Source organism: Dendropsophus ebraccatus, chromosome 1 (assembly GCF_027789765.1).
Source record: "Dendropsophus ebraccatus isolate aDenEbr1 chromosome 1, aDenEbr1.pat, whole genome shotgun sequence".
NCBI classification, from domain to species: Eukaryota; Metazoa; Chordata; class Amphibia; order Anura; family Hylidae; genus Dendropsophus; species Dendropsophus ebraccatus.
In genome coordinates, this window is record NC_091454.1 from 211,312,341 (window position 1) to 211,328,771 (window position 16,431).

General features: G+C 46.2%; 1 protein-coding gene across 4 annotated transcripts in view; it reads left to right on the top strand.

Moving 5' to 3' along the window:
- The window catches only part of PDE4A (phosphodiesterase 4A), a 570,117-nt gene that overhangs the window by 352,037 nt on the left and 201,649 nt on the right, over nucleotides 1–16,431 (top strand). For 2 of the 4 annotated variants that reach the window (XM_069946404.1, XM_069946429.1), the window contains exon 1: nucleotides 14,179–15,693. The exons of the other annotated variants lie outside the window; for them this stretch is intronic. In XM_069946404.1, the coding sequence (XP_069802505.1) occupies nucleotides 15,404–15,693 (290 nt within the window). In that variant the 5' untranslated portion in view covers nucleotides 14,179–15,403. Of the gene's footprint in view, nucleotides 1–14,178; nucleotides 15,694–16,431 lie in introns of those variants that run through there. 4 annotated transcript variants of the gene reach the window in all.

A 16,431-nucleotide genomic window follows, 5' to 3' on the forward strand; every position in this document is an offset into this window, starting at 1 on the left:
TAGGAGCTATAGGGAGGATATATGGAGTAATAGGAGGAGATATAGGGAGGATATATGGAGTAATAGGAGGAGATATAGGGGGTATATGGAGTAATAGGAGGAGATATAGGGAGGATATATGGAGTAATAGGAGGAGATATGGGGGAGGATATATGGAGTAATAAGAGGAGATATGGGGAGGATATATGGAGTAATAGGAGGAGATATAGGGAGGGTATATGGAGTAATAGGAGGAGATATAGGGAGGGTATATGGAGTAATAGGAGGAGATATAGGGAGGTTATATGGAGTAATAGGAGGAGATATAGGGAGGGTATATGGAGTAATAGGAGGAGATATAGGGGGGTATATGGAGTAATAGGAGGAGATATAGGGGGGGTTATATGGAGTAATAGGAGGAGGTATAGGGGGGGTTATATGGAGTAATAGGAGGAGGTATAGGGGGGGTTATATGGAGTAATAGGAGGAGATATAGGGGATATATGGAGTAATAGGAGGAGATATAGGGAGGTATATGGAGTAATAGGAGGAGATATAGCGAGGTATATGGAGTAATAGGAGGAGATATAGGGGATATATGGAGTAATAGGAGGAGATATAGGGAGGATATATGGAGTAATAGGAGGAGATATAGGGAGGATATATGGAGTAATAGGAGGAGATATAGGGGGTATATGGAGTAATAGGAGGAGATATAGGGAGGCTATATGGAGTAATAGGAGGAGATATAGGGAGGTATATGGAGTAATAGGAGGAGATATAGCGAGGTATATGGAGTAGACATGGGGATATAGGGCATCATAATCTTCAATAGTGTCTTCTGGTTTCTTCTTCCCTGGGAATGCTCTATCCTGCCGTGTACTCTCTATATACCTGGTTGTACATTGCTGGTCCTCTGATAGAAGGAGTGGTTCCCTGCCGTACATTGCTTGGCTGATTGCAGTATATAATGTATAGGATCTCGCACTGCAGTATAATAACATTCAGCTTTCCTTTGTTGTAAATCGTTGCAGTCATACTCGATGTCATTTTATGCGTTGGCTTGTGGAGAAACGCCGCTGACAGGTGAATCAGATGCGGGAGGAGGAGTAGAGGGAAATGCAGATTAATTTTCAGTTCTTGGCTCCAAGATTCTGTTTGCGGCTGAAAGGAAAAAATCCTTAAATGAGTGTTATAAATAGCCAGGAAGAATAAAAAAATCTGCTATAATCAGCATCTCCTCAATGAACGTTTTACCCACGTAACTCTCCTGAAATATCCCACGCACTCCATCATCACTCATGTCGCACTCACTCCCTGCTTCTCCATTCATCGTGAGCCGCAATGGATGTAGCTGCATCTACCGTACTAGACCAGTATGTGACTACGGAGAAAACCAAAGGAAGGGACTAGCTGAATGTTCTTGGCGCCATTGAAAAAAAAAAAACGATACCTAGGCTATAAACTTAAAGGGGTGCTCCGGAGAAATTTATTTTGCTTCAAATCAACTGGTGTCAGAAAATTAAAGACATTTCATTCACATATATTTAAAGGTAATCTGTTACTAGGTTTATGCCGCCTTTAATGAGGGCAGCATAAACTAGAGACAGAAATGCTGAACAGATCGGTGTATTACTTTGTCATCAGCTGATCATTGTTCCTATTACACGGAGTGACAATCAACCGGATTGGCCCGTTTTGGCCGATTATGGCTCTGTCAGGGCCGTATTAACAGTTGCTGCTGCCCTAGGTACTAAACCTGAAGACGCCCCATCTTCACTCACCAATTAGCATTAGGATTGGTAGATTTGTAGGTAATAGCTTTAGATGTCACATTTAACACCGCCACACCAGAACTGACCAATACCACCATACTGTGACTGGATAACACCGCCACACCAGACCTGACCAATACCACCATACTGTGACTGGATAACACCGCCACACCAGACCTGACCAATACCGCCATACTGTGACTGGATAACCCCACCACACAAGACCTGACAATACCACCATACTGTGACTGGATAACACTGCCATACCAGACCTGACCAATACTACCATACTGTGACTGGATAATACCGCCATACCAGAACAGACCAATACCGCCATACTGTGACTGGATAATACCGCCATACCAGAACAGACCAATACCGCCATACTGTGACTGGATAACACCGCCATACCAGACCTGACCAATACTACCATACTGTGACTGGATAACATTGCCACACCAGACCTGACCAATACCGTCATACTGTGAATGGATAACACTGCCACACCAGACCTGACCAATACCGCCTTACTGTGACTGAATAACATCGCCACACCAGACCTGACCAATACTGCCTTACTGTGACTGGATAACATCGCCGCACCAGACCTGACCAATATCGCCATACAGTGACTGGATAACACCGCCATACCAGACCTGACCAATGCCACCATACTGTGACTGGATAACACCGCCACACCAGACCTGACCAATACCGCCATACCAGACCTGACCAATACCGCCATACTGTGACTGGATAACACCACCACACCAGACCTGACTAATACCGATACACTGTGACTGGATAACACTGCCATACCACACCTGACCAATACCGCCAAACTGTGACTGGATAACACTGCCATACCACACCTGACCAATACCGCCATACTGTGACTGGATAACACAGCTATACCAGACCTGACCAATTTTGCCTTACTGTGACTGGATAACACTGCCATACCACACCTGACCCATACTACCATACGGTGACTGGATAACACCGCCATACCAGACAAGACCAATACCACCATACTGTGACTGGATAACACCACCACACCAAACCTGACCAATACTACCATACACCACTCCCCCTCAAAAAGATGCCAGATTTACTTGCAAGTCTGAATGGGAGGTGGGAGACTAGAATAATAAAAACAAAAACAAAAAAAGTTGCTTGCTGCTCCCCTGCAAGGTTCTGCCCTAGGCTCCAGACCACGGGTGCCTAATGGTAAATACGGCTCTGCACTCCGTGTAATAGAGCCCTAAGGCCTGAGTTTCCGTGGGCTTGAGGCCAAAATGGCTTGTACTACAGACACCAATAATTTCACAGATAGAGTATAATTAAAAGGCATAAGTTCTAATATTAAAAGACACCACTAGGGGGAGCTGACTAGCTCACTGAGGACAGATTTATTATTGAATTCAGTGGAAGATGTGTATATCTATTACTAGGATGTAAGACTACAGCAGGCATTGGATGAAACAAGTGTATAGTCAGGACCAGCCAAAAATCCATAGAATCAAGACAGGAGCTTAGTCAGAAAGAGTCAAGATCAAATATACTAGTATATAGCAACAACAATGAAAACATGGAAGGTTTGGGTGCTTGTACACAGGCAAGGCAGGAAGGTTCACTGCCCATAACTGCCATGGATCAGCCTGATGACATCCATTTATGTTTCTATTCATTGTACAGTCACAACTATCATACCAGATACCGTCAGACATTGGTTTCATCATTACAATATCTTCCACCCACAGTTCCATGTTTCCAGAACTAAACATATACACAAGTAATAGAGAGGTGGAGATGCCTATGGCATGGCTGCGGTGAGGCCGGACGCTGAGCCCAGCAGGGCCCATTATATTATTATTATACCTGGCTTCTGTATAAGAGTGGCCGGGATCTCAAGGCTTCACCAAAAGACTGAGGAGTAAAGTCCTTAAGAATCTCTTATATCCTGTGTCTCTGGCTTTATCAGTCTGAGCATTAAGCAGCTATGCTGTTCAAGTGAAATCTTGTCTAGTCTATGATAGCCTTCACCCATGTGCTGTACACCTCCCCTTTTCTAAGCTTCAGCTCTAAAGCTTAAAGGTGTTATCCAGCGCTACAAAAACATGGCCACTTCTCCCCCTACTGTTGTCTCCAGTTCAGGTGCAGTTTGCAATTAAGCTCCATTTACTTCAATAGAACTGAGTTTCAAAACCCCACCCAAACTGGAGACAACAGTAGGGGGAAAGTGGCCATGTTTTGTAGCTCTGGATAACCCCTTTAACTCACCCCACAGCTCACAGCTTACCGATGGCCAGAGTATCCCGGTCTGCTACAAGAGGCAAATGGAGTCCCAAGACACCAATAGTAGTCAAAGGGACTGAGCTTATGAACAACGGCCCCATTCACCTCTATAGACAAGGACATTCTCCGGATACAGGACTCATTGATGGGTTACAGAACAGTCTCAGATTTTTTTTCTCCAAATAGTATAAAGACAGAAAAAAAAAAGTTTATGAACCATTTCCATATCCTTAAATTATATACTTAAAGGGGTATTCCACTCAGGTAATATACCCATTAGTTTCCCTCCTCCTGTAAACTAACAATTCTTTCCATACTTGTTATTATATTTCAGTCTCCTTTCCCCAGTTCTGAGCTGCTGCTTTGTGCTAAAGACACAGAAAACTGTGTGAGCTGTTTTCTCCTCCTCCCACCTCCCTTCTGAGATGGCTCATGTAAACAGTGTCCCTGGCCGGCTGTCTCAGCACTCTGTGATGCCGGGAGGGTTAATCTGAGGTCAAGTTGTTGGTGACTTTAATGTGGCATTCCTTGTGGCATTACAGGGTGTAGAGACAGATGGCCAGGGACACTGTTTACATGAGTCATTTCGGAAGGGGGGGGGAGGTTAGAGTGGAGACGGAGTGAACAGCTCACATCCAGTTTTCTGTGTCTTCGGCAGAAAGCAGCAGCTCAGAACTGGGGGAAGGAGACTGAAAATATAACAACAAATATAAAACGAATTATCAGTCTCCAGGAGGGGGGATGATTCAGCATGTATTTTACCTGAGCGGAATACCCTTTTACTCTAGAATCACACATATAGTATTGCAGTGGTTTTGACTTGCACCATCAAATCCACTGTGATACAGTACATGTGATTCAAGCTCTAGGCTGGGTTCACACTACGTATATTTCAGTCAGTATTGTGGTCCTCATATTGCAACCAAAACCAGGAGTGTATTGAAAACACAGAAAGGCTCTGTTCACACAATGTTGAAATTCAGCGGATGGCCGCCATTTAATGGCAAATATTTGCTGTTATTTTAGAACAACGGCTGTTATATTGAAATAATGGCCGTTATTTACTGTTATATGGCGCCATCCACTCAATTTCAACATTGTGTGTACAGAGCCTTTCTGTGTATTCAATCCACTCCTGGTTTTGGTTGCAATATGAGGACCACAATACTGACTGAAATATACGTAGTGTGAACCCAGCCTTAAAGTGGTTTATGAGGTTAGAATAAAGAGGCTGCCTTGACTGTAGGCCAGGGGTAGGGAACCTTGGCTCTCTAGCTGTTGCAAAACTACAACTCCCATCATGCCTGGACAGCTAAAGCTATGGCTGTCCAGGCATGATGGGAGTTGTAGTTCTGCAGCAGCTGTAGAGTCAAGGTTCCATGCCCCAGCTGTTGGCTGTTTCTAGCATTGAAGCTCATTACCCTTCACCTTAGAAGCCCAACATAAACACAAGGGGGCAGTGTTTGCTTCTGTTCTGTTCTTTCTATGTATCAGTAACATCCTCAACATCCGCTCCAAACCGGTGCCCATAGAGCCTGTGTGCTTTAAGACTCCTGAGCTGCGTGAGCGGCAGATCTGTATAACCATCTTTTTTATATTCCACGTCCTCATAGACATGTTACATTTTAGGTAATTAAATCCATCAAAGAATCTCCTTGTGTTCCTTGGGGGCGGGGATAATTTCTTGGAACAGCAATAATCAGATTTTTCAATTAAAGGCCCAGTCTCCGAGGACTGATCAGAGTGAGATCAGCACCATCTCCACAACAGAGCCGTTCTCTAACCTGCACATCTCGGCACCTTCCTGCTTTCCTGACTATTATAGCGTTTTGCAGTCTTATTATAGCTCGGTTATTATAAGTTGCCGTCTGTTAGTGTTTGAAAAGGAAACAAATATTACAAAGAAAACATAAACACTCAGACGCCTGCCACCCGCTCTCCCCATTTACAGCGCTTTATATCTGCTGGCAAAAATCCCTCTAATTATCCCGTTACCAGGTGTCACTATATTTCCTGCCACTGAGAAGAATTGGCTGGCAACGTGAAGAGACATACGTTCCATTCATTGCAAATCATGTCGTACCGGTTCCAATCCACACCAGTTAAACCCCAGCAGATTGCACGGTTGGGGTGCAGATGTGATCACCGGATCTCTTCCCTCATCCACCGAAAAGCTAACAATAGAATAAATCTGCTTATCAGAGCTTAAAGGGGTTATTCAGCTAAAATCTTTTTCTTTCAAATCAACTGGTGTCAGAAAGTTATATAGATTTGTAATTTACTTCTATTTAAAAATCTCAAGTCTTCCCAGTACTTATCAGCTGCTGTATGTCGTGCAGGAATTGGTGTTTTCTTTCCAGTCAGACACAGTGCTCTCTGCGGCCACCTTTGTCCGTGACAGGAACTGTCCAGAGCAGGAAAAGGTTTTCTATGGGCATTTGCTGATGCTCTGGGCAGTTCTTGACATGGACAGAGGTGGCAGCAAAGAGCACTGTCAGACTGAAAAGAATACACCACTTCCTGCAGGACATACAGCAGCCCCACAAGTAAATCCCCCTGTAAGTAAAAGCCCCCCCCCCCACTAGTAAACACCCTCCCAGATAGGTTATTTCCCATCTATAGGCAGCCGCCACCTGTGGGCAATCCTCCCATCTGTAGGCATCACCCCCTTTATAAAAAAAAAGAAAGAAGAAAATACAAACCCACATAGTCATTATCCCCCCCCACTTCTCTTCTGTCACTTCTGCGGCTGGAGTCCGTATCCATGTTTTCCAGGATTTTCTGGACTGCATCTAACTTCTTCAGTCACCGGTAATCAAATGGTGAACGTTCAGACTTGAGCATGCTCCAGTTGTGCTCATCTCTAATCTTTAAAAAGGTTTTTCCAGCGTTACAAAAACATGGCCACCTTCTTTACCACTCTTGTCTCCAGGTCGGGTGTGGTTTGCAATTAACCTCCATTCACTTCAATGGAACCAAGCTGCAAAACCTGCACCCTAAGGCTGCATTCACACATGCCGTGTTCCGCACGGAACACAAACGTGGAATGCCTGTAACGGACTTCTCCCCCGCCCCAGTCGCGCGGCTGATTCATTACAGCGCGGCGCATATCTGTACAGTTCCCCCGCTGTCAGCATCTTATCACAGATGCTGCCCGGGCGGGGGGAGAGTCCGTTACAGGCATTCCACGTCCATATTCCAAGATCTGTCCTGGGGTCCTCATCATTAGGAATGCTTGAGACAGATTGCCTCCTATTCCTCACTTGTGTGGATACTGAACATGGGCTGGATCGTTAAGGCACCTGTGCAGTGTTCAGACAGAAGGAAATGTTCCAGTGGCATTCCTAATTATAAAGAGGGTGGGGAGGAGGGACAGAGGGGTGGTGCAAAGTTAGAGCACAGATATTCTAAGCTCTGGCCTTTGGGCACGGGGCTGCAAGTTTAAAAGTTGTTTTTTAGGACAATAACTGCATCACCTGCCGAACGGACCCCAGGACAGATCTTGGATTAAAAGCAGCTATCCGAAGGTACAAGTGGTTTGGGGGGGGGCAGATTGTGGGTACAGAGTCGCTTTAATCTTTTTACATGAATGGATCGGCACTGATGCAGTGATGCTGGTGTTGTGGTACTATTTTTGAACTGGAGCCCAGCGCTGGTCTATTCCAAAGCACCAACATGAAGCACTGTGATGATCCCCCCTCTGTGATGCGGTTCCATGTATTCTAATGGAGCCACGTCACAGAGGGGAGGAGGGGGTTTTGTCACACTGGTGCTTCATGCCGGTGTTTGGAAATAGACTGGCGTCATGCACCGGAACTGGGAGCCAGTTCAGTAAAGCCAACATCAGCCAGCGCTGATCCATTCATGTAAAAAACTTAAAGCGACTCTGTACCCACAATCTGTCCCTCCCAAACCGCTTGTACCGTCAGATAGCTGCTTTTAATCCAAAATCTGTCCTGGGGTCTGTGCGGCAGGTGATGCAGTTATTGTCCTGAAAATCAACTTTTAAACTTGAAGCCCCGTATCAAATTGGTGTGGTCTAGAGTGTCTGTGCCCTAGGCTTGCACCACCCCTCCATCCCTCCTTCCCGCCCTCTTCATCATTAGTAATGCCGCATGCAGGTATTCTCCTGTTCATCAGCTGTGTGAACACTGCACATGGGCTGGATCCTTAAGGCACATGTGCAGTGTCCAGACAAGTGATGAATAGGAGAAATCCTGCCAAAGACATTGCTAATGATGAGGAGGGGAGCGGGGAGGATGGACAGAGAGGGCCTATGCAGGCCTAGGGCACACACATTCTAGGCCAAGGCAGTTTTACACGGGGCTGCAAGTTTAACCCCTTAGCGACCCATGACGTACCTGGTACTTCATGGTGCCATGGGGGGTGCCGCCGGGACCCCGCTCTGAACGGCGCAGCTCCCGGCTGTGATCTGAAGCCAGAGAGCGCCTCTATTAGCCGGCGCGGGTCCCGTTGCCGCGCCGGCTAATTAAGCACTTCAATGCAGCTGTCAAACATGACAGCTGCATTGAAGGGCTTTATACTTCTAGTGGGTCGTTCTTCTGCCCGTGCCGGGCCTCAGCGTCGCAATGACGCTGATCCCGGCTTGGCAATAGATTGCTGTGGCCTGCAGCAGGCCATAGTGATCTATCACCGATCAAATGGATCTTTGCTGTGTATATACCAGGGGGACTTCTAGTTGATGTAAAAAAGTGTTTTTATTAATAAAAAATCCCCTCCCCTAATAAAAGTCCAAATCACCCCCCTTTTCCCATTTTATAAATATAAATTAATAAATAAACAAATAAACATATTTGGTATCGCCGCGCACGTAATCGCCCGAACTATTAAATTAATCACATTCCTGATCTCGCACGGTAAACGGCGTCAGTGCAAAAATATTCCAAAGTGCAAAATTAATCAAATCAAATCCAGAAAAAATGTAATAAGTGATCAAAAAGTCGTATATGCACAATCAAGGTACCAATAGAAAGAACACATCATGGTGCAAAAAATGACACCTCACACAGCCCCATAGACCAAAGGATAAAAGCGCTATAAGCCTGGGAATGGAGCGATTCTAAGGAACGTATATTTATTAACAATGGTTTGAATTTTTTAAAAGCCATCACATAGTATAAAAGTTATACATGTTACATATCGTTGTAATCGTAACAACTTGAGGAACATGCATAACAAGTCAGTTTTACCATAGGGCGAACGGCGTAAATGCAAAACTCCCCGAAATCAAAACAAATTCCTTTTTTTTTCAATTTGACAGCGCAAATGATTTTTTTCCGGTTTTGCAGCATATTTTATGGAAAAATAATCCCTGTCATTGCAAAGTACAATTGGTTTCGCAAAAAAAAAAACGCTCATATAAGTCTCTAGGTGAAAAAATGCAAGCGCTATGGACTTTTAAACATAAAGTGGAAAAAGCTAAAGCGCAAAAACGACCTTAAGGGGTTAATAGTTGATTTTTAGGACAATAACTGCATCACCTGACAAACGGAGCCCAGGACAGATCTTGGATTAAAAGAAGATATAGAAAGGTATAAGCAGCTTGGGGGGGGGGGGGGGTCAGATTGTAGGTACAGAGTCTCTTTAAATGATGGTACATTTGCTTTAGGTACGTGTTTAGTTTCCCTGCAGTGCCACCACAGGCCAAGCAAGGCATTACATAGCACTCGATGGACTTGATGTCTGCAGGACAGAAGGGGTCCTCCAGAGTGATAGAAACACTATCTGTAACCTCTCCATTCTAACTAGGGGATGTATATCCACAATTGGGCTTTTCTTTTAATAATTGAGAATTTGATGAGTATGAAAATTGTTACTCTGGCTCTGCTGCCACTTTATAAAGTTGGAATACGAGTGGCCGAGGGCTGATGTGGCCATTGCTGGCCAGACTCCATAAGCACAGAGGATGTCACACATAGACGCTGTTTGATTATGAGCCCTGTCATTGCTCTGGCTGAGACAGCGGTGGTCGTGGTCCATCCTATAAGGCTGGGCACACACAGGTTACCTAGCAGAGCCGCTATGCACAGTACTGTGACCGGGTGACCCCGCCTAATGTCACATGGAGAGACATTGTATACATGTTTACTGTTCCTATGGACAGAGCTTCCAACAACCTATATATTTATCCAGCACTATTCTATATAATACGGACTGACTGCAGGACATTCGCCCGGTGCAGCTAACATACAACATAATGCTCCTACCGTACTGTGTGCACAGCTACCATGCAAACATGTGCGTCTCCATGGTTACAGACCACAAGAAGCCTTTCACCTACTGCCTGAAACTGGCTTTTGCACCATAAAATAAGGCTGGGTTCACACTGTTTTTTTTTATCTGTTTTTATTTGGTTACATTTAACAGACAGAAAAACAAAATCAACACTATTTTTGAGTACGTTAAAAAAATGCATAAAACGTATACGTTAAACGGATAGGAAAAACATAGTGTGGGCCCAGCCTAAGCCATTGCAATGGGATTCCTCCATGTAATAAAGCTGTGCACTCTGAATACCTTCAATATATGGAGCCTGCCCCCCTCCTCCTATTGCAGAACTACAATTCCCATCATGGTTTGGCTTTGACTGTGTAGGCGTGATGGGAATTGTAGTTTTGTTACAGCAGAAGGGCTACAGGTTCTTCTTCCCTGCTTCACATAGTGGAATAGTTCAGCAATATGGCCATAAGCTAAAGGGGTAAACCAAAAAAACAAACATTTCTTTTCTATTAAATCAACTGGTGTCAGAAAGTTATAAAGATTTGTAATTTACTTCTATTTAAAAAATCTCCAATCTTCCAGTACTTATCAGCTGCCGTATGTCCTGCAGGAAATGGTGTATTATCTCCAGTCTGACAAAGTGCTCTCTGCTGCCCCCTCTGTCCATGTCAGGAGCTGTCCAGAGCAGTGGCAAATCCCCATAGAAAAACTCTCCTGCTCTGCACAGTTCCTGACATGGACAGAGGTGGCAGCAGAGAGCACTGTGTCAGACTGGAAAGAATACACTACTTCCTGCAGGACATACAGCAGATGATAAGTACTGGAAGATTGGAGATTTTTAAATAGAAGTAAATGACAAATCTATATAACTTTTTGACACTAATTGATTTGAAAGAATTTTTTTAGCAATTTTTTTTGTCCAAATGTCGCCCCCTGGAGGGCTTATGAGGAAATGGGAAATCTAAGGCTGGTTCTATACATTGGAATTTGGCAGGACTGTCCAATCATCTAATGCAGGGGTAGGAAACGTTTGCTCTCCAGATGGTGCTAAACTACAACTCCCAACATGCCTAAAGCTTTAGCTTTGGCTGTCCAGGCATGATGGGAGTTGTAGTTTTGCAACAGCTGGAGGGTCAAGGTTCCCTACCCCTGATCTAATGTGTATGATGGCAGCGGCAGATGTTGGAGGAGAGAAGAGTGGTAGCTGTCTGATCTAACTGTTCTCAGGGGAGATAAACCGCCACCAGAAAAGTCTCCACTGGAAATTCCCATCTCAAGAAGATATTCTGTATCCGCATTGTAGGGGGTAACAAGCTGCTCAGTGGGTGATCAGGAGAATGGAGGTGACCTAGTGCACCGCTGATCAGGAGAATGGAGGTGACCTACTGCACCACTGATCAGGAGAATGGAGGTGACATGGAGCACCACTGATCAGGAGAATGGAGGTGACATGGAGCACCACTAATCAGGAGAATAGAGGTGACCTAGTGCACCACTGATCAGGAGAATGGAGGTGACATGGAGCACCACTGATCAGGAGAATGGAGGTGACATGGAGCACCACTGATCAGGAGAATGGAGGTGACCTAGTGCACCACTGATCAGGAGAATGGAGGTGACCTAGTGCACCACTGATCAGGAGAATGGAGGTGACCTAGTGCACCACTGATCAGGAGAATGGAGGTGACCTAGTGCACCACTGATCAAGAGAATGGAGGTGACCTAGTGCACCACTGATCAGGAGAATGGAGGTGACATGGAGCACCACTGATCAGGAGAATGGAGGTAACCTAGTGCACCACTGATCAGGAGAATGGAGGTGACCTAGTGCACCACTGATCAGGAGAATGGAGGTGACATGGAGCACCACTGATCAGGAGAATGGAGGTGACATGGAGCACCACTGATCAGGAGAATGGAGGTAACCTAGTGCACCACTGATCAGGAGAATGGAGGTGACCTAGTGCACCAATGATCAGGAGAATGGAGGTGACCTAGTGCACCACTGATCAGGAGAATGGAGGTGACATGGAGCACCACTGATCAGGAGAATGGAGGTGACATGGAGCACCGCTGATCCCGAGAATGGAGGTGACATGGAGCACCGCTGATCAGGAGAATGGAGGTGACATGGAGCACCGCTGATCCCGAGAATGGAGGTGACATGGAGCACCGCTGATCAGGAGAATGGAGGTGACATGGAGCACCGCTGATCCCGAGAATGGAGGTGACCTAGTGCACCACTGATCAGGAGAATGGAGGTGACCTAGTGCACCGCTGATCAGGAGAATGGAGGTGACAGTGCACCACCGATCAGGAGAATGGAGGTGACCTAGTGCACCACTGATCAGGAGAATGGAGGTGACATGGAGCACCACTGATCAGGAGAATGGAGGTGACCTAGTGCACCACCGATCAGGAGAATGGAGGTGACCTAGTGCACCACTGATCAGGAGAATGGAGGTGACATGGAGCACCACTGATCAGGAGAGTGGAGGTGACCTAGTGCACCACTGATCAGGAGAATGGAGGTGACCTAGTGCACCACTGATCACGAGAATGGAGGTGACCTAGTGCACCACTGATCAGGAGAATGGAGGTGACCTAGTGCACCACTGATCAGGAGAATGGAGGTGACCTAGTGCACCACTGATCAGGAGAATGGAGGTGACCTAGTGCACCACTGATCAGGAGAATGGAGGTGACCTAGTGCACCACTGATCAGGAGAATGGAGGTGACCTAGTGCACCACTGATCAGGAGAATGGAGGTGACATGGAGCACCACTGATCAGGAGAATGGAGGTGACCTAGTGCACCACTGATCAGGAGAATGGAGGTGACCTAGTGCACCACTGATCAGGAGAATGGAGGTGACATGGAGCACCGCTGATCACGAGAATGGAGGTGACATGGAGCACCACTGATCACGAGAATGGAGGTGACCTAGTGCACCACTGATCAGGAGAATGGAGGTGACCTAGTGCACCACTGATCAGGAGAATGGAGGTGACATGGAGCACCACTGATCAGGAGAATGGAGGTGACATGGAGCACCACTGATCAGGAGAATGGAGGTGACCTAGTGCACCACTGATCAGGAGAATGGAGGTGACATGGAGCACCACTGATCAGGAGAATGGAGGTGACATGGAGCACCACTGATCAGGAGAATGGAGGTGACATGGAGCACCACTGATCAGGAGAATGGAGGTGACATGGAGCACCACTGATCAGGAGAATGGAGGTGACCTAGTGCACCACTGATCAGGAGAATGGAGGTGACCTAGTGCACCACTGATCAGGAGAATGGAGGTGACCTAGTGCACCACTGATCAGGAGAATGGAGGTGACATGGAGCACCACTGATCACGAGAATGGAGGTGACCTAGTGCACCACTGATCAGGAGAATGGAGGTGACATGGAGCACCACTGATCAGGAGAATGGAGGTGACTTAGTGCACCACTGATCAGGAGAATGGAGGTGACCTAGTGCACCACTGATCAGGAGAATGGAGGTGACCTAGTGCACCACTGATCAGGAGAATGGAGGTGACCTAGTGCACCATATTATAAATCACTGCTATCTCTCTATTATCAGGAGCATAAAATAATAAAAATAATAATAAAAAAAATTAGGATAAAACTTTGGAAGTCACTGTTGTTACCTTTGCCAGGGGCCCCACGTGTCTCCCCCCAGGGGGCGTGGCTTAGCGCAGCCCTCCTCACCTATTGGTCGCGTTCTCCAATCACCGATAAATGTGAGGAAAGGGACGGGGGGAGGAGCAAGCGCCGAGCGTTCCGCCTCCCGCGTGACGTCACAGCAGCGGCTGAGGGGAGGCGGGAGACACCTGGCAGAGTCCTGCCAGTCGCCCAGCAGTCTGGGCAGAGAGAGGAGGGGGGGATACGCCGCTCCGTCTCTCCTCACACGGAATTCCCTGCACAGCGCTCTCCACACCGGCTGAAAACACGATGGACGATGCCGCCTTGCTACTCCCAGCAGCCTCCGACCTATCTGACCCCACTTCGTGCATGCACTTATGAAGGAGACCCCGAGACAGGTGCAGAAGACGCAGCGGTAACTGTGGGACAGTGAGTTTTCCTTGCTAGAATGGTTTCTGAATTGAGAATGCAAACCATATGTGAAGAGGAGTGACGGCAGCCGGGGGGAAAGAGGAAAAACACTCATTTTATAGATTTTTTTTGCAGAACATTTAGCAAATCCATCGGAATCAGCCAGGCAGGTGGTGGTGGGGGGCTAGACAGGGGATGTGAGTGGCAGCTGTCATCTGAGGAGCCCTAATGCAGTGCCAAGGAGCTGGCACTGCCATCATGCCAGCCCTGGAGACATGATGTGAGCACCCATGGATAGATCCTGATCTTTGCACTAAATGCCAGTGTGCGCCCCCCATCCCCATAGGATCTGCTCTGGTCTGATGCCATCCTGTGCCCCGTCTGTAACCTATGTGCAATAAAATCCCGTCCTGTCTCTACCTTGGCAATAACCTAAGCAATAATCTCCGGGAAAAAAGAAGAAGAGACTTTGCTATGGGCTCCGAGCCTCTATACTGTTGACGTCTCTATAAATACATCCGTATACATCTGCTATACACTGACAGCTGATGGGAGAGCCAAAGCTGCAGCGAAGGATGATAACTAGACCTTTCCATTTTACCTTCTCGCTTTAAGAATATTTCGCTGCTTATTCTTCTAAAAATAGACAGAGCCATCCCGTAAGGAACGAGCCTCGTGCGTTTCTTGCCGCCCCCCCCCCTCATTGCCGCCTATAGACACGTCTTGTATTGCTAATAGCTTCGTCTCAATAATCACAACCTGCCTTTATTTTTCTATAATTTTTTTTGCCTCGGACTAGAAAAAAAAAATGTTTTGACTCCTTTATTTTTATATCTGGTTTTATATATTTTTTGGGGGGAGGCGGTGAAGCCAACTCTTGATTTGCCTTTCTTTTATACAATCGATGGATCAGTAGAGGTGACGCATGCCCCGGACAGATCCCTTTATTTTTGTGAATGTCGCTAATGCATATTATAGGTAGATAAATTTTATTTTTTTGTCTCCAGATAGATTTATTTATTTTTTTTCTTTTGCACAATGATGGAAGTACCACCCTGCCCGAAAAAAAGTCTCTCGCTGTCCCTTCCCGTGCCACGGGAGGGACAAGCCACATTGAAGCCTCCGCAACATTTATGGAGGCAACCAAGGACACCTATCAGAATAAAACATCGGGGTTACTCGGACACGGATCGCCACCCTCACCGGCAGATGGAAAGAGCCGATGCCATGGACACGAGCGACCGCCCCGGCCTACGGAAATCCAGAATGTCCTGGCCGTCGTCTTTCCACGGGACCACCAGCAACAGCCATGCAAGCCATAAACACCGGTATGTAGTAACTGCGATTGTGTTTTACTCCTTGTAGTCATTGTGGCTCGAAATTTACCATATTTCTGTAAAATTTTTATTGATTTGGCTTGATTTGGAGTGGTCAGTTATTCCAGTAGTCTGTAGTATTATGCTTGGGTGTATGAAACTGGTAAGACGCATTGTTCTAATTTAGTCCATAAAGATGGCTGTAGAAATTAGATGACGTAATAGCATCCGACCCAACAGGTCAACTGGCTATTAATAAAGGAGGGATTCCGACTTGGGTGATCCCTATGTATAAGATGAGATGGTTTCCAAGCAGCCCTAGGGCTGCGTCCATCGTCAAATGCTGAGTGTTCGGGTTCATGCAGGTTATTGTAAGTTTGCATATTTGGATTATTGAAGTTGAGTTAGTTGTGTTACGGACTGGAATCGTGGAACTCCCAGCGTCATTTATCATTACAGTATCAGTATCGCGACGATTTGAACTGTTTCGGAGCTCCCAGCATCACCATGAATCATGATGCTGGGACCTCCAAACTCTGTTGCGTAGCTCATCGTCCATATTTATGGACTGTGCATGGAACGTGTGTATGCCCCCTTATGGTCTGTTAACACAGAAGATAAAATCCCTGGGGATTTGACGTTGATTACGAATGATTTCCCTTTGGCACTTCTCATTACGCGTTCATATAGATATAGATTGGTTCAATTTAATGGGGTTATTCGGTGTCCGAGTCCATGGTTAATTCCACA